Source organism: Hemitrygon akajei, unplaced genomic scaffold, assembly GCF_048418815.1.
Source record: "Hemitrygon akajei unplaced genomic scaffold, sHemAka1.3 Scf000058, whole genome shotgun sequence".
NCBI classification, from domain to species: Eukaryota; Metazoa; Chordata; class Chondrichthyes; order Myliobatiformes; family Dasyatidae; genus Hemitrygon; species Hemitrygon akajei.
Genome location: NW_027331944.1, coordinates 2447713 through 2466610, shown reverse-complemented (window position 1 = coordinate 2466610; position 18898 = coordinate 2447713). Strand labels below are relative to the sequence as shown.

At 54.2% G+C, this 18898-nt stretch overlaps 1 protein-coding gene across 1 annotated transcript; it reads right to left on the bottom strand.

Moving 5' to 3' along the window:
- Positions 1 to 5523: 5523 nt before the first annotated feature.
- LOC140721616 (NACHT, LRR and PYD domains-containing protein 3-like) lies at positions 5524 to 17186 on the bottom strand. Its single transcript, XM_073036428.1, has 5 exons — positions 16510 to 17186; positions 9338 to 9424; positions 6722 to 6892; positions 6399 to 6566; positions 5524 to 6234 (listed from the first exon to the last, which is right to left on the bottom strand). Exons 1-5 carry the CDS (start codon positions 17184 to 17186, stop codon positions 6147 to 6149), a joined length of 1191 nt encoding a protein of 396 aa, XP_072892529.1. The 3' UTR covers positions 5524 to 6146.
- Positions 17187 to 18898: the final 1712 nt, after the last annotated feature.

Below are 18898 nucleotides of genomic sequence, written 5' to 3'. Positions count from 1 at the left end.
CAAGTCGTGTCAGTACCCTCACTAACTATAACAAACTGTTTAATCTATTCTACGTATAGATCCTTATCTTAGCTGGTTGCTGCATATGATTATTCTTGGAATTGTCAGTTTGACTGGAAGGACTTGTTGAATTTGACTGAACGGGATGATGACTCCTCTGACTAATCAGGTCAGCTCTTGTTCTGAGTGTAGTAGCAATGTTCATACCTCCTTACCTTTATTCCCATTGACCACCAAAACAATGTTCTCCCAATTGGTCATGTTTGCTCAATGTTTTCTTGTTACGTAGGCCTAGGTTCCAATGTCTTGGAGAATAAGGACCGATAGAAAGTGCGGACTTCTTTGATAATTTCCTCAGGATCCGTGACGGAGGAGCCATCAGCAGCCAGTAGCTCCACCAGCTGCTTTTGAACTCCCCGCCACTTCTCCAACGAGTAGAAGAAGGGTGAGCCGCGGTCCAAATCTTGCAGCATTTGGATCCACGACCTCACATATGCACCTCGGGACTGCTGAAGCTGCAGATGTCTGAGTGCGTCCTTCTTCTCCTGGTATTCCTGCCACATTTGATTGTCTCCACCGGTCGGACCAAGACGGGACTCCAGGTCAAGCAACGCTCTCTCAAGCCGCTCAATCTCAGAGCCCCGCCTCTTTGTCGACCCCCTAGTGTACTCCCGACATAAAAACCGGATGTGGGCCTAGCCCACATCCCACCACAGCCGTAGGGAGCTGAACTCTCTCCGTCTCTCTCTCCAGGTGGCCCAGAACGCTCAGAATGAATCCTGGAATCGGCTGTCCTCCAGCAGCCGGTTGTTAAAGTGCCAATACCCGGATCCCACCCGAGGGTGCAGAGGAGTAAATTCCATGCACACAAGGTGATGATCCGAGCACGACACCGGCCGCATGGAGGACGCCGACACGCGGGAGACATAAGCCCGAGAGATATACAGGCGGTCTATCCGGGAACCCCCCTCTCTAGATGTTCTGGAGAAGGTGCTAGAGTCGGGATGAAGATTCCGCCAGCTGTCCACCAAGTCAAAGGAGCCGACCAGCTCCTTTAACTTTTTCGCCGATGCTAGGTCGCGTTGGAGGCCCGAGCGGTCCTCCACCTCGAGTGTACAGTTGAAGCCTCCCCCGAGGATGATGCAGTCCCCAGGATCGATGGAACTCAGCAAGGTGGACAGCTGACAGAATAGGCGCGTCTGCATCACCCCGCGCCTCGAAGCATACACGTTGATAAAATGCAGCGGCACCCCATCGAGGCGCACAGCCAGGTGGAGCAGACGGCCGGGCAAAGCATCTTGGACCCCAACGATCTCTGGCCGGAAGGCTGGGGCCAACTGGATCGCCACCCCGCTTGAGTTGGAGCTAAGGTGACTCATGTAGACCCCGCCCTGCCACTCCAGGAGCCAAGCGGACTCGTCCCCCGGGGTGGTATGGGTTTCCTGCAGGAAACTCACCGCGTATCTCCCATCCCTGAGGACTGAGAGATTGTTATATCTGCGGAGAAAGCCCCTGCTACCGTTTACATTCAAACTAGCTATGGTAGGTTTCATATCGGGAGCACACTGGGCCTCAGCACCTGTCCCCTTCCCACTGAGAGCGGTGGCGCCCTCAGCCGCACTATCCCGAAGAAAACCAAGAGCATTCTTTGCTTTCCGGGCCCGACTGCTACCATCGCTACCCTGTGACCCATCTCCCGAAGGAGCGAGGCTATTTCTCACCCTGATGTCCCTCACCAGGTCATCCAGGAAGTATTTCAGCTGCCGTCTGTCATTCCCCGACACAGCATTCTTCCTCCCCTTCCCTTTCCCCTTCCACTTCCGTCCGAGGATGACTCGTAGGGACTTCACCAGCCTCGGCACGCTAGGCCAGCGAAGCGAGGCTAGTTTAGGCCGATGCTTTGCACCCACGGAGGAGTGAATAAACTCTCTGATCTCCTCCACAGTTATCAATGGGGATTTTTCAGGAGGGGTGAGAATGTCCATTGTCTCGCTATCAATAGAATCTCCCTCCAACCCCTCACTGCAGACAGATCCCCCATCTTCCTCCTCATGTGGTGTATAAGGTGGCTGCCCCTGTAACCCACACTGGACAGCGGGTACCTACCTCATACCTTCCCGCTCCACCGTCGCATCAGTCTTATCCACAGTTGCGACGATGGAGGGAAAGTCCCCAGGGACTCCCTGCAGGCCATTAGTTGATGGGGTCGGCATGCAGGGTATATCACCCTCCCCAGGAGACAGGCATGAAGGGGACCCCAGCAGCTCTGGTCCAATGGATTCACCGGTTGCCTGATGCTGACAGTGAGAGAGCTTGGTCTCCTCTCCGCTTGTCCTATTTGATACATTTGCCACCAGGGAGGCGCTTACTGCTAAGTCCTGGGTGGAAGGCTCCAGGTCTGTTTTAGTTGTGCAAACAGGCCCAGCACTAGCTTCCTGCACAACCACACCACCCACCACGGGACTGGTGGCTACATCCGGGGATTCAAGGTTAGACTCAACTTCCACCCGGATTCCCACCCCTTTCTGGGATTCCCCCTCATCTACACTCTCTGCCCTCTTGGGGGAACATTCCCTTCTCCTCTTCAAGCCGGAGGAGCACACAGGTGCGGGATTCACCGATGGAGCGTTACTCTCCGCTTCCATCACCCCGCCCGACTGTGCACTTCCCCGAGCCTCCCGCTCCACTTCAGGGCAAATGGGCGTGAACTCTGCGGTCTCGGGGGCCGACTTATTCATGTGTTTGGATTTCTTCCTCACGTTCTTTCCCCGCACAGGCTCCACCCCGTCCCTCGCCTGAACCTCCCTGCAAGTAGCCTCAGGAACAGTCGCCTGAACCACAGGGGTAGGAGCAGAGACTGGAACAGGCGTAGGAACAGGGCCAGGGTTAGAGACAGGGTCAGGGGCAGGAGCAAGGGCCGGCACAGATGTAGGAGCAGGAATAGGATCAGGGGCAGAGGTAGCTGGGGCACTAGTTCCCGAAGTGGACTCCCTGGGTTTTCGGGTGTTCGGACAATCCCTCCGAAAGTGCCCCACCTCCCCGCACGCATGGCACCGTGGGCGCTCAGAGCTCCAATACACCTGATAATCTACCCCCTCGTGCCGGACAGTAAACCGGCCCTCAACTTCGTCCTCCCTTTCCAGTTTCATGAACACCTGTCGCCGGAAAGAGATTACGGTCCGGAGGGTGCGCCTCCTGAACTTGTGCCTGATGGCAGTTATTTCTGACCGTACTTGCCCCAAGCGGGCCAGTGCGGTCCTCGTTGGGGATGAAAGGCTGTACGTGACCGAGGACGATGCGTTGTGTGGGAGCTGTCACTAGCTCCATCTGTAGAAAGATGTTCTCCACCGTGATCCCTCTACTGAGGGCCCGATGCACCAACTCATCATTCCTCAGGTAAAACACTGCCTTCCCGAACTCTTTCTCGGTGGCCAAAACACCATCTCTCCCCAACAAGTCCTCCATAGCCTCCGCGCACTTTTCCAGGGTAGTTCCAGTTCGCAAAATACATTTCCACTTTCACCGACCGAAACAGGGCGTTGTCCGAGGCTGGAGAGGCAGCCGCCTTGGCATAACTCCCCGAGGGCCTGCTACTCCTGTAGACTGGTCCGGCATGTTAGTTCTGTGTCCGAATCGAGAAAGATAAGGTGGTGCTGGTTATAAAGTCTTGGAGCGAGTTGAGTAAATGGAGGGAAAAGTTTGTACTCGACAGTACCTTGCTGGCTCCGTGCCAGAAATTCCAATGCCGGGAAAGGCTCCGTTAGTCCTGCAGAACTTCCAGGCCGTGAGAGGTCGAGACGGCTCAAACGATGTTTTGGCTCCTACACCGAACGAGAATCCCGACGATAGAGATGGAAGGAGGTTGTCCCGATGTTAGTGGGGAGAAACAACGTCGTTTGTCTCCGGTTTTTAGAGCGACCCGGCTTCCCAGCGAGTTGCCGGCGGCCACAGCTGGGTGCTACGCAGTTCGAAGCCGTCAACGAACCCCATCCAAACTGGCAGAAAAACTCCAAACGAAGCTTCCACTCTAAACCGGCTGCTCACTTAGATGTTCTAGAGTCGTTTCAAACCAATTTCCAAGTAATTCAAGAGCTTCATAAAGCAGTTTTTCCCCGATTTCTCTCAGCGCAATCAGAACAGCTCCATTCTGTCTCTGACCCCGGGAGTGTGTGACGGGAATGTGTAGAGGGAGATTCACTCTGTGTCTGAACCCGAGAGTGTGTGATGGGACGGTGTGGAGAGTGATTCACTCTGTGTCTGACCCCGGGAGTGTGTGATGGGACGGTGTGGATGGAGATTCGCTCTGTGTCTGACCCCGGGAGTGTGTGATGGGACGGTGTGGAGGGAGATTCACTCTGTGTCTGACCCCGGGAGTGTGTGATGGGACTGTGTGGAGTGAGATTCACTCTGTGTCTGACCCCGGGAGCGTGTGATTGGACAGTGTGGAGGGAGATTCACTCTGTGTCTGACCCCGGGAGTGAGTGATGGGACGGTGTGGAGGGAGATTCACTCTGTGTCTGAACCCGGGAGTCTGTGATGGGACGGTCTGGAGGGAGATTCACTCTGTGTCTGAACCCGAGAGTGTGTGATGGGACGGTGTGGAGAGTGATTCACTCTGTGTCTGACCCCGGGAGAGTGTGATGGGGCGGTGTGGAGGGAGATTCACCCTGTGTCTGACCCCGGGAGTGTGTGATGGGACGGTGTGGAGGGAGCTTCACTTTGTGTCTGACCCCGGTAGTTTGTGATGGGACGGTGTGGAGGGAGATTCACTCTGTGTCTGACCCCGGGAGTGTGCGATGGGACGGTGTGGAGGGAGAATCACTCTGTGTCTGACCCCGGGAATGTGTGATGGGACGGTCTGGAGGGAGATTCACTCTGTGTCTGAACCCGAGAGTGGGTGATGGGACGGTTTGGAGAGAGATTCACTCTGTGTCTTGACCCCGGGTGTGTGTGATGGGACGGTGTGGAGGAAGATTCACTCTGTGTCTGACCCCGGGAGTGTGTGATGGGACGGTGCGGAGGGAGATTCACTCTGTGTCTGACCCCGGGAGTGTGTGACGGGACGGTGCGGAGGGAGATTCACTCTGTGTCTGACCCCGGGAGTGTGTGATGGGACGGTGTGGAGGGAGATTCACCCTGTGTCTGACCCCGGGAGTGTGTGGTGGGACGGTGTAGAGGGAGATTCATTCTGTGTCTGACGCCGGTTTTCCACCCCCCCATCACTCTCGTACTCGGGACCTCAGTGGATTCACGTCGATTTTAACTGCGGGGGACAGGCGGGGGTCAATTAGCCAGGAATGGGCTTTGGTGGAGATGAGATCCTGGGCTCCGAGACTCTGCTTGTCCGACCTCCCTCAGCCTGGAGCTGAGACGCTACTGTGTCAGTGTGAGGAGCTCCGACCCGCTGTTGCAGTGCACAGGGTGTGGAGGGCAACAGAAACCTCAAATAAAACTCGAGTCCGACACAAGACAGGAAGATACAGCGGTTTATTGATTTTTTATGAGAAATATAAATGAAACAATGTGTGAGCTGCTAACGTGTGGGAAGAAATAATCTGCTCACAGTCACACACAATTAAATGACCGGCGACAAGGAGTGACCGGTTGAATAATCAGTCCCGTTTCTCACGGTCACTCTGCATCGGGGAACCGATGATTATAAAATCACACTTCAGGGCCGTGTCCGGGATCGCTGCAGATCCAGGGTCACTGCCGAGGGATTTGTCCATTTAACATCATTATATCGGCCAGGCTGCCGAATGCACCGTCCTCAGCAAAGGGAGCAAAAGGATTCTCTCCCGGGATCATCCCCCCCCCCACCCCACCCCGGGACACCGGTGTCCCAGACTGAGCCCCGGACCCCCGGGCTCTTCCTGTCCGGGTAATTCCCCGGGGTGTCACGTGGGGAGTCTCGAACACGCACATCCGGCGGAAGCTGCCCCGCCGGACAGCAGGCGGAAACACGTCACTGCGGGACTGCTTCCAGCGACGAGCACAGCGCGAGGCCCGAGCCGGTTCCGTTAAAACCGTTGGGAATCAGCCCCGGCGCGCGGCCGTTAAAGGTAAGGTCGGGAGTTAAAGGGGAGGGCAGGGAGTCGGCCAAATGTCCCCATCCCGCGGGCGGGGATGTTCACACATTCAGATATTCACAGATACACTCTCAGTCGGGGTCTGGGTTCCTGCAGAGATCTCAGTTGCTTCCCCCCGGTCCAACTGAACCCATTCCCCACCAGCCTGAAACAGATGAGAGAATAAAGATGAAATAAACAGATTACACAACAGTGTCAGTAACAGGGGACCGGGGTTAATGTTTCAACAACACTCACAGACAAATATCACCAGAAAACCTGCGGATCCGCTGATATTTTATCACATTGAACATTAACACAAACACTCACTGGATCCACTTCAGACTCGGGAGGGTCAGTATGAGGCGGCGGAGAGCGGGGACAGATCGGTTTGTCAGGGAGTTGTGTCTGAGGTCCAGAACCGTCAGTGATGGTTTTGTACTGAGAGCGGAGACGAGATCCTCGGCACCAGAATCTGTGAGACAGACCTTGTTCAGCCTGGAGATGAGAGAGAGTGAGGGTGAAGGAGACAGAGAGACAGGAGACGGTACAAATCCCCAGTGTTTATCAGTAACACAATTACTGATCACATTAATGTTCAGTGTCAGACACCCAGTGACTGTAAACACAATCTCCCACAGTCTGGTACTTACTCCAGTTTCTGTATTTTACACTCCGGGTTCCTCAGAGCCGCAGACACCAGTTTCACTCCTGAATCTCCCAGTTTATTATGACTCAGGTCCAGCTCCGTCAGTGATGGGTTTGTACTGAGAGCGGAGGCGAGATCCTCGGCACCAGAATCTGTGAGACCGACATCCCTCAGCCTGGAGATGAGAGAGAGTGAGGGTGAAGGACACAGAGAGACAGGAGACGGTACAAATCCCCAGTGTTTATCAATAACACAATTACTGATTTTTTTCTTCAGCACGACTGCGCAAGTCGGCCAGTGAGAAGAGCGAGAAGAGTTTAAAAGGAAGACAGATTTACAGAGCGAGCTTCAGAGGAGCGGGAGACAGAGTAGGAAGGTTTTGGCTCAACGGGGCTTCGGCGAGGTAGGTTATCTGTTTACAGTACAGGCAGAGAGTATGTGTGTGAGGCTGGTTTTCTGTGCTCGGTGTCAGATGTGGGAGATCCTGGAGACTCCCAGCCTCCCGGACGGCAACATCTGCACCCGGTGTGTCGAGCTGCAGCTCCTGAGGGACCGAGTTAGGGAACTGGAGATGCAGCTCGATGAACTTGGTCTGGTCAGGGAGAGCGAGGAGGTGATAGAGAGGAGTTACAGGCAGGTGGTCACACCGGGGCCACGGGAGACTGAAGAAGTGGGTCACAGTCAGGAGAGGGAAGGGCAAGAAGCAGGTACTAGAGAGTACCCCTGTGGCTATTCCCCTTGACGATAAGTACCCCTGTTCAAGTACTGCTGGAGAGGGGTGGGGACAGCCTACCTGGTGGAGGCAACAGTGGCCCTGTGGCTCAGAAGGGCAGGGAAAGGAAGAGGAAGACAGTAGTGATAGGTGACTCTGTCGTTTGAGGGCCAGAGAGATGATTCTGTGGACGCAGGAAAGAAACGCGGATGGTCATTTGCCTCCCAGGTGCCAGGGTCCGGGATGTTTCAGAACACGTCCAAGATATCCTGCAGTGGGAGGGAGAACAGCCAGAGGTCGTGGTACATATTGGTACCAGTGACATAGGTAGGAAAAGGGAAGAGGTCCTGAAAACAGACTACAGGGAGTTAGGAAGGAAGTTGAGAAGCAGAACCAGCAAAAGTAGTAATCTCGGGATTACTGCCTGTGCCACGCGACAGTGAGTACAGGAATAGAATGAGGCGGAGGATGAATGCGCGGCTGAGGGATTGGAGCAGGAGGTAGGGATTCAGATTTCTGGATCACTGGGACATCCTTTAGAGCAGCTGTGACCTGCACAAAAAGGACGGGTTGCACTTGAATGCCAGGGAAACCGATATCCTGGTTTGCTAAGGCTATCGGGGAGAATTTAAACTAGAATTGCTGGGAGGGGGTGGGAACTGAAATGAAGTGATGGCGGAAAGGGAGATTGGCTCACAAATAGAGAAAATTTGGAGACAGCGCGAGAGGGAGGATAGGCAGGTGATAGAGAAGGGACGCTCTCAGACCGATGGTTTGAGGTGTGTCTATTTTAATGCAAGGAGTGTTGTGAACAAAGCGGATGAGCTTAGAGCGTGGATCAGTACTTGGAGATATGATGTGGTGGCCATTACAGAGACTTGGATGGTGCAGGGACAGGAATGTTTATTTCGAGTGCCAGGCTTTAGATGTTTCAGAAAGGACAGGGAGGGAGGCCACAGAGGTGGGGGCGTGGAATTGTTGATCAGAGATAGTCTCACGGATGTAGAAAAGGAGGACGTCATGGAGGGATTGTCTGTGGAGTCTCTGTGGGTGGAGGTTAGGAACAGGAAGGGGTCAATAACTCGACTGGGTGTTTTGTATACACCTCCCAACAGTAACAGGGACATCGAGGAGCAGATAGGGAGACAGATTCTGGAAAGGAGTAAAAATAACAGGGTTGTTGAAGTGGGAGATTTTAATTTCCCAAATATTGATTGGCATCTCCCTAGAGTGAAGGGTTTTGATGGGGTGGAGTTTGTTAGGTGTGTTCAGGAAGGTTTCCTGACACAATATGTAGATAAGCCTACAAGAGAAGAGGCTGTACTTGATCTGGTGTTGGGAAATGAACCTGGTCAGGTGTCAGGTCTCTCAGTGGGAGAGCATTTTGGAGACTGTGATCACAATTCTATCTCTTTTACCATAGCATTAGAGAGGGATAGGAACAGGCAAGTTAGGGAAACCTCTAATTGGAATAAGGAGAACTATGAACCTATCAGGCTGGAACTTGTAAGCATAAATTGGAAATTGATGTCCTCAGGGAAACGGACCAAAGAAATGGTTGTAAATCTAGTCAAGAAGAAAAGAAGAGCTTCCAAAAGGTTCAAAAACTAGGTAATGATATGAATCTGGAAGATTATAAGGCTAGTCTGTCAGCGAGTTTGATATCAGGTTCAGCCCCGTCAGTGATGGGTTTGTACTGAGAGCGGAGACGAGATCCTCGGCACCAGAATCTGTGAGACCGACATCCCACAGCCTGGAGATGAGAGAGAGTGAGGGTGAAGGACACAGAGAGACAGGAGACGGTACAAATCCCCAGTGTTTATCAGTAACACAATTACTGATCACATTAATGTTCAGTGTCAGACACCCAGTGACTGTAAACACAATCTCCCACAGTCTGGTACTTACCCCAGTTTCTGTATTTTACACTCCGGGTTCCTCAGAGCCGCAGACACCAGTTTCACTCCTGAATCTCCCAGTTTATTAAAGTTCAGTCTAAACACAAACAGACAGATTGATGAACATAGTGATTAAAACCATGGCTCTGAGGGCATTACTCTCACTCGAATATTTCAGGGAACATTAAACCCTTTATTAATTCACTAATCGTAGTTTCCATCACTGTCAATGTCCCTCACACCCCAGCTCCAATGAATTCACCAAATGTCAGTAATTTCGTCTGTCGGTGTGACCCTGTAAACTCCACATAATCTCTCTCATTCCCTGATGGTTAGAAAAGTGTTCCTGACATGAGACAGTCGGAACGGGCAGAGGTAAAGGGGAGAAAGTCAAACAGTGAGGAAGATTTGAGAATCGGGGAATGTCGATGGGAGATGGAGGAAGAGGCATCTCCTAAGGTAAAGGATGGAAAGACACAGAAGGAAGCGGATGTGGAAGAGAGATCCCACAAGAGAAAGGGGGATAGTGAAGAGAAATCCCACAAGAGGAAGGGGGATGGGGGAGAGAGATCCCACAGGAGGAAGGGGGTTGGGGAAGAGAGATCCCACAAGAGGAAGGGGGATGGAGGAGAGAGATCCCACAGGAGGAAGGGGGATGGAGAATAGAGGTCCCACAGGAGGAAGGGGGATGGTGGAGAGAGATCCCACAGGAGGAAGGGGGATGGGGAAGAGAGATCCCACAAGAGGAAGGGGGATGGAGGAGAGAGATGCCACAAGAGGAAGGGGAATTGAGAATAGAGGTCCCACAGGAGGAAGGGGGACGGGGTAGAGAGATAGCGCAGGAGGAAGGGGGATGGGGAAGAGTGATCCCACAAGAGGAAGGGGGATGGGGGAGAGAGATCCCACAAGAGGAAGGGGGATGGGGAAGACAGATCCCACAAGAGGAAGGGGGATGGGGAAGACAAATCCCACAAGAGGAAGGGTGATGGGGAAGAGAGATCCCAGAGGAGGAAGGGGGATGGGGGAGAGAGATCCCACAGGAGGAAGGGGGACGGGGTAGAGAGATCCCGCAGGAGGAAGGGGGATGGGGAAGAGAGATCCCACAAGAGGAAGGGGGATGTGGAAGAGAGTTCCCATAGGAGGATGGGGGATGGGGAAGAGGGATCCCACAAGAGGTAGGGGAATGGGGAAGAGAGAACCCACAGGAGGAAGGGGGCTGGGGGAGAGAGATCCCACAGGAGGAAGGGGGATGGGGAAGAGAGATCCCACAGGAGAAAGGCGGATGGGGGAGAGAGATCCCACAAGAGGAAGGGGAATGGGGAAGAGAGAACCCACAGGAGGAAGGGGGAGAGAGATCCCTGTGGAGGAAGGGGGATGTGGGAGAGAGATCCCACAGGAGGAAGGGGGATGGGGCAGAGAGATACCACATGAGTAAGAGGGATTGGGGAGAGAGATCCCTCAGGAGGAAGGGGATGGAGAAGAGGGATCCCACAGGAGGATGGGGAATGGGGAGAGAGAACCCACAGGAGAAAGGGGGATGGGGGAGAGAGATCCCACAAGAGGAAGGGGAATGGGGAAGAGAGAACCCACAGGAGGAAGGGGGATGGGGGAGAGAGATCCCACAGGAGGAAGGGGGATGGGGGAGAGAGATCCCACAAGAGGAAGGGGGATGGGGAAGACAGATCCCACAAGAGGAAGGGGGATGGGGAAGACAAATCCCACAAGAGGAAGGGGGATGGGGAAGAGAGATCCCACAGGAGGAAGGGGGATGGGGGAGAGAGACCCCACAGGAGGAAGGGGGATGGAGGAGAGAGCTCCCACAGGAGTAAGGGGGATGGGGGAAGGGTGAGCCCACAGGAGGAAGGGGGATGGGGAAGGGAGATCCCACCAGAGGAAAGGGGATGGGGGAGAGAGTTCCCACAGGAGGAAGGGGGATGGGGAAGAGAGAACCCACAGGAGGAAGGGGGCTGGGGGAGAGAGATCCCACAGGAGGAAGGGGGATGGGGAAGAGAGATCCCTCAGGAGAAATGCGGATGGGGGAGTTAGATCCCACAAGAGGAAGGGGAATGGGGAAGAGAGAACCCACAGGAGGAAGGGGGATGGGGAAGAGAGTTCCCACAGGAGGAAGGGGGATGGGGAGAGTGATCCCACAGGAGGAAGGGGGATGGAGAAGAGGGATCCCACAGCAGGTAGGGAGATGTGGCAGAGAGATCCCACAGGAAGAAGGGGAATGGAGAAGAGGGATCCCACAGGAGGAAGGGGGATGGAGAAGAGGGATCCCACAGGAGGATGGGGGATGCGAAAGAGAGATCCCACAGGAGGAAAGGAATTGGGGGAGAGAGATCTTACAGGAGGAAGGGGGATGGGGAGAGAGACCCCACAGGAGGAAGGGGGATGGAGGATAGAGATCCCACGAGGATGGGGGATGGGGAAGAGAGATCCCACAAGAGGAAGGGGGATGGGGAAGAGAGATCCCGCAAGAGGAAGTGGGATGGGGCAGACGGATCCCACAGGAAAAAGGGGGATGGAGGAGAGAGATCCCACAGGAGGAAGGGGGATGGAGAATAGAGGTCCCACAGGAGGAAGGGGGACGGGGCAGAGAAATCCCACAGGAGGAAAGGGGATGGAGAAGAGGGATCCCACAGGAGGAAGGGGGATGGGGGAGAGAGACCCCACAGGAGGAAGGGGGATGGAGGAGAGAGATCCCACAGGAGGAATGGGAATGGGGTTGAGAGATCCCACAGGAGGAAGGGGGATGGGTAAGGGTGAGCCCACAAGAGGAAGGGGGATGTGTGAGAGAGATCCCACCGGAGGAAAGGGGATGGGGGAGAGAGTTCCCACAGGAGGAAGGGGGATGGTGGAGAGTGATCCCACAGGAGAAAGGGGGATGGGGGAGAGAGACCCCACAGGAGGAAGGGGGATGGAGGAGAGAGCTCCCACAGGAGTAAGGGGGATGGGGAAGGGAGATCCCACCAGAGGAAAGGGGATGGGGGAGAGAGTTCCCACAGGAGGTAGGGGGATGGGGAAGAGAGATCCCACAGGAGGAAGGGGGATGGGGAAGAGAGATCCCACAGGAAGAAGGGGGATGGGGAAGAGAGATCCCACAAGAGGAAGGGGGATGGGTGAGAGAGATCCCAGAAGAGGAAGGGGGATGGGGGAGAGAGATAACAGGCGGAATGGGGTTGGGAGATAGAGATCCCAGAAGAGGAAGGGGGATGGGGGAGAGAGACCCCACAGGAGGAAGGGGGATGGAGGAGAGAGATCCCACAAGACGATGGGGGGTGAGGAAGAGAGATCCCACAAGAGGAAGGGGGATGGGGCAGATGGATCACACAGGAAAAAGGGGGATGGAGGAGAGAGATCCCACAGGAGGAAGGGGGATGGAGAATAGAGGTCCCACAGGAGGAAGGGGGACGGCGCAGAGAAATCCCACAGGAGGAATGGGGATGTTGGAGAGATATCCCACAGGAGGAAGGGGGATGGGCGAGAGAGTACCCACAGGAGGAAGGGGGATGGGGAAGAGAGTTCCCATAGGAGGAAGGGGGATGGGGGAGAGAGATCCCACAGGAGGAAAGGGGATGGAGAAGAGGGATCCCTCAGGAGGAAGGGGGATTGGGGAGAGAGATCCCACAGGAGGAAAGGGAATGGAGAAGAGGGATCCCACAGGAGGAAGGGGGATGGGGAAGAGAGTTCCCATAGGAGGAAGGGGGATGGGGGAGAGAGATCCCACAGGAGGAAAGGGGATGGAGAAGAGGGATACCACAGGAGGAAGGGGGATGGGGGAGAGAGATCCCACAGGAGGAAAGGGGATGGAGAAGAGGGATCCCACAGGAGGAAGGGGGATGGGGGAGAAAGACCCCACAGGAGGAAGGGGGATGGAGGAGAGAGATCCCACAGGAGGAAGGGGGATGGGTAAGGGTGAGCCCACAAGAGGAAGGGGGATGGGGCCGAGAGATCCCACAGGAGGCAGGGGAATGGAGGATAGAGATCCCACTGGAGGAAGAGTGATGGGGGAGAGAGCACCCACAGGAGGAAGTGGGATTTAGGAGTGAAGATCCCATTAGGAGGAAGGGGGATGGGGAAGAGAGTTCCCACAGGTGGAAGGGGGATGGAGGAGAGAGAACCCACAGGAGGAAGGGGGATGGGGAAGAGAGATCCCTCAGGAGAAATGCGGATGGGGGAGTTAGATCCCACAAGAGGAAGGGGAATGGGGAAGAGAGAACCCACAGGAGGAAGGGGGATGGGGAAGAGAGTTCCCACAGGAGGAAGGGGGATGGGGAGAGTGATCCCACAGGAGGAAGGGGGATGGAGAAGAGGGATCCCACAGCAGGTAGGGAGATGTGGCAGAGAGATCCCACAGGAAGAAGGGGAATGGAGAAGAGGGATCCCACAGGAGGAAGGGGGATGGAGAAGAGGGATCCCACAGGAGGATGGGGGATGCGAAAGAGAGATCCCACAGGAGGAAAGGAATTGGGGGAGAGAGATCTTACAGGAGGAAGGCGGATGGGGAGAGAGACCCCACAGGAGGAAGGGGGATGGAGGATAGAGATCCCACGAGGATGGGGGATGGGGAAGAGAGATCCCACAAGAGGAAGGGGGATGGGGAAGAGAGATCCCGCAAGAGGAAGTGGGATGGGGCAGACGGATCCCACAGGAAAAAGGGGGATGGAGGAGAGAGATCCCACAGGAGGAAGGGGGATGGAGAATAGAGGTCCCACAGGAGGAAGGGGGACGGGGCAGAGAAATCCCACAGGAGGAAAGGGGATGGAGAAGAGGGATCCCACAGGAGGAAGGGGGATGGGGGAGAGAGACCCCACAGGAGGAAGGGGGATGGAGGAGAGAGATCCCACAGGAGGAATGGGAATGGGGGTGAGAGATCCCACAGGAGGAAGGGGGATGGGTAAGGGTGAGCCCACAAGAGGAAGGGGGATGTGTGAGAGAGATCCCACCGGAGGAAAGGGGATGGGGGAGAGAGTTCCCACAGGAGGAAGGGGGATGGTGGAGAGTGATCCCAGAGGAGAAAGGGGGATGGGGGAGAGAGACCCCACAGGAGGAAGGGGGATGGAGGAGAGAGCTCCCACAGGAGTAAGGGGGATGGGGAAGGGTGAGCCCACAGGAGGAAGGGGGATGGGGAAGGGAGATCCCACCAGAGGAAAGGGGATGGGGAAGGGAGATCCCACCAGAGGAAAGGGGATGGGGGAGAGAGTTCCCACAGGAGGAAGGGGGATGGGGAAGAGAGATCCCACAGGAGGAAGGGGGATGGGGAAGAGAGATCCCACAGGAAGAAGGGGGATGGGGAAGAGAGATCCCACAAGAGGAAGGGGGATGGGTGAGAGAGATCCCAGAAGAGGAAGGGGGATGGGGGAGAGAGATAACAGGCGGAATGGGGTTGGGAGATAGAGATCCCAGAAGAGGAAGGGGGATGGGGGAGAGAGACCCCACAGGAGGAAGGGGGATGGAGGAGAGAGATCCCACAAGACGATGGGGGGTGAGGAAGAGAGATCCCACAAGAGGAAGGGGGATGGGGCAGATGGATCACACAGGAAAAAGGGGGATGGAGGAGAGAGATCCCACAGGAGGAAGGGGGATGGAGAATAGAGGTCCCACAGGAGGAAGGGGGACGGCGCAGAGAAATCCCACAGGAGGAATGGGGATGTTGGAGCGATATCCCACAGGAGGAAGGGGGATGGGCGAGAGAGTACCCACAGGAGGAAGGGGGATGGGGAAGAGAGTTCCCATAGGAGGAAGGGGGATGGGGGAGAGAGATCCCACAGGAGGAAAGGGGATGGAGAAGAGGGATCCCTCAGGAGGAAGGGGGATTGGGGAGAGAGATCCCACAGGAGGAAAGGGAATGGAGAAGAGGGATCCCACAGGAGGAAGGGGGATGGGGAAGAGAGTTCCCATAGGAGGAAGGGGGATGGGGGAGAGAGATCCCACAGGAGGAAAGGGGATGGAGAAGAGGGATACCACAGGAGGAAGGGGGATGGGGGAGAGAGATCCCACAGGAGGAAAGGGGATGGAGAAGAGGGATCCCACAGTAGGAAGGGGGATGGGGGAGAGAGATCCCACAGGAGGAAGGGGGATGGGGGAGAGAGATCCCACAGGAGGAAGGGGGATGGGGGAGAAAGACCCCACAGGAGGAAGGGGGATGGAGGAGAGAGATCCCACAGGAGGAAGGGGGATGGGTAAGGGTGAGCCCACAAGAGGAAGGGGGATGGGGCCGAGAGATCCCACAGGAGGAAAGGGGATGGAGAAGAGGGATCCCTCAGGAGGAAGGGGGATTGGGGAGAGAGATCCCACTGGAGGAAGAGTGATGGGGGAGAGAGCACCCACAGGAGGAAGCGGGATTTAGGAGTGAAGATCCCATTAGGAGGAAGGGGGATGGGGAAGAGAGTTCCCACAGGTGGAAGGGGGATGGAGGAGAGAGAACCCACAGGAGAAAGGGGAATGGGGGAGAGAGATCCCACAGGAAGGGGGGTGTGGAAAAGACATTCCACTGGAGGATGAGGAAAGGGTAATAGAGAGCCCACAGGAGGAATGTGGATGGGGACGAGATCCCTAAGAATCGAAGGGGGATTGGGATAAGAGGTCCCACAGGAGGATTCCAAAGGTAAACGATAATCCTACAAGACGAGAGGATGCAGAAAATTGTTGTACGCGTGTGTTGGGTCTGAACAGAGACCCAGAGGAGATGCGGCCTCGCTCTCTGTGTATCTGGTAGTGAGCAAAGTCACACACTATTAAGGGCAGGGGAGGACAATCTCACAATGGTATTTCTTTCCTTCTCACTGGGACAGTCTGCAGACGGTCTCTTTTCCCTCACCGGGAAGGGGGTGTGAATCTCTGACCCACCTGCTGCAGTCAGTGTCGGTCTGGGTGTCAGTAACAGTGAGAAGGAACATTGTCAATGGACATGTCACAGGCAGCAGGAAACACAGTCATTCCTGTGATTTACTACCATTAAACCAATGGTCGTTGTTCACTGATCTGATGAAGTCTCCAACATCCCTTCACAAGGAACCACAGAACCCTCCCGTCCTTGGGGAATTACTGACCGATCCCCTGGGCATTTGTCACAGTTCATCACAATCTGATTTATCACAGTTTAACCCAAATCCCTTTACATTGAAATGGCACAATAGAACAGCTTCACAGTTCAGAGTGAGAGATAAATCAAGTTACCTCAACTCCTGGCACTTGTGCAGCCCGGGTCCCAGCCGCTGGATTCCTTCACACTGAATGTGGCAGTCCTCCAGGTCGAGGTGTTTTATTGTATCACAGAGTCCGATGACATGAGACAGGACCGCGCAGTCAATCGGGGTCAGTGTCATTCCACGGAATGAAAGTGTTTTCACAGATCCCAGTGCGGCCTGAGCCAGTCCACAATTCTGAGACTCAAACAGGTAGTGCAATGTGTTCAGAAGCCCCCTTTTACCAGCTTCACTCCTCTTGTTTCCACTCTGACGTTTAACCTCCTCCTTCACCCAGTCAATCACCCGGCAGGTTGTTTCATGAGGAAATGGACCCAGAAACTCCACCAGGCCCCGAGCTGTCATTGGGGAGGAGAGACCAGCAACAAAACGGAGAAATACCTCAAATCGCCCATCTGTCGTGTTGTGGGCATCAGTGAGGAATTTCAGGATATCCCCGGGATGTGGATTCAGGAATTGTGCGATTGCAGCTACAAACTCTTGGATGGTGAGGTGTGGGAATGTGTACACCACGCTCTGGGCAGAATCCTCTCTCTCCAAAAGCTCCATCAGGAACCCGGACAGGAACTGGGAAGGCTGCAGATTGTAGTTGATCAAATCTCCATCTGTAAACACAATCTTCTTCTCGAACACTCCTCTGTAGGCCATCTGACCAACCCTGAGTAACACATCACTGGGTGTCTCAATCTCACGGCCGTGGTTTTTCAGGATGTTGTAAATATAGTAGGAATATAGTTGGGTGATGGTCTTGGGTGCTCTCTGTGGGTCCCTGACTCTTTGTGTGAAGAAGGGGCCCAGTGCCAGAGCGAGGATCCAGCAGTAGGAGGGGTTGTAGCTCATGGTGTACAGGATCTCGTTCTCCTTCACATAATTGAAAACAGCTTCGGCCACCGTCTGATCTTCAAAATGTCTGATGAAATATTCCTTCCGTTCCTCATCAACAAATCCCAGGATTTCAGCCCAGACAGCGATCTCTGCCTTTTCCAATAAATGTAACGCAGTGGGACGGGTGGTCACCAGCACTGAACACCCTGGGAGCAGCTTGCCCTGGATTAAACTGTACACAATGTCCGACACTTCACACTTCCACTCGGGATCTGGGCACTGGTGCTTGGGTTCTGTATCTCTCCGACTGTCCGCAAAATCGATTTTGTGTTTGAATTCATCTAAACCATCGAATATAAACAGTAAACCCTCTGGGTTCTTCCAGACTTCTCTCAGGATATTCCCAAAGTAAGGATACTGATCCAGAATCAGTTCCTTCAGGTTTATTCTACAATTAATGGTGTTTAAATCTCGGAATTTGAAACTGAAGACAAACTGGAATTGTTGGTATATTTTCCCCATGGCCCAGTCATAAACAATCTTTTGTACCATCGTTGTTTTCCCGATCCCCGGGACTCCGGCCACTGCTGCTGATCTCCCAGATTTGGATTTACTCCGGGAAAAGCTGCTCTGGAATAACTGATCAGTACGGATTTTTTCCAGCTGTCTGCGGAGCTGTTTCTCTCTATAATCCTCATGGTCTCTGCCTCTTGCCAGCAGCTCATGTTCCACCAGTCTCCGATCTCGAACAGTAGAAATGACCGTGAGATCAGCGTATCTATCAGCCAGCTGGAAAACCTTCACCTTCTCCGTCATCAGGATCGTGTTCACTCTCAGTGTTTCAGTTTGTGCCCGCAGAGTCTCCTGGTGTTTCTGTTGAACATCTTCCATGGGAACAGAGAACATATTCAAAACGTTAAATGGCTCATCTGACAAAGAACTTTATAACGGTATTTCAGTGTTTGAGATTACATGAATAAATTCAATGCTTCCATGGATATTAGGACAGAAAGTAAAATTCTGTTCACAGACACGGAATTGACAGCAATGGATGTCCCTGAAAATGTCCAATCCTCAATTTCTGGTTCTTGTTATTTGTAAAGGTCAACATTCCCCTGATTGCACTTTCTGAGGAAGCTTAAACAAGCATCACTCCCCACTAACATCTTAACTACATTCTACAGAGGCGTGGTTGAGAGTATGCTGACCTTTTGCATCACAACCTGGTACTCCAGCTGCAGTGCTGCCGACAAAAAAGCCTTGCAGGGGGTGGTTAGGGGAGCAGAGAAGGTTATTGGGGTATCCCTACCTTCTTCCAAGACCTCTTTCAACGTCGATGCCTCCAGAAGACACGGTACATCATTAAAAACCCCTCACACCCTCTCCATGAACTGTTTGTTCTTCTGCCATCAGGTAAACATTACAGGAGCATCAAAACTAAAACCACAAGGCTACTAAACAGCTTCCTCCCACAGGCAGTCAGACTGCTAAATAGCTGCTCTATCGGACTCTGCTTTGGACACTTTTAACTTGGA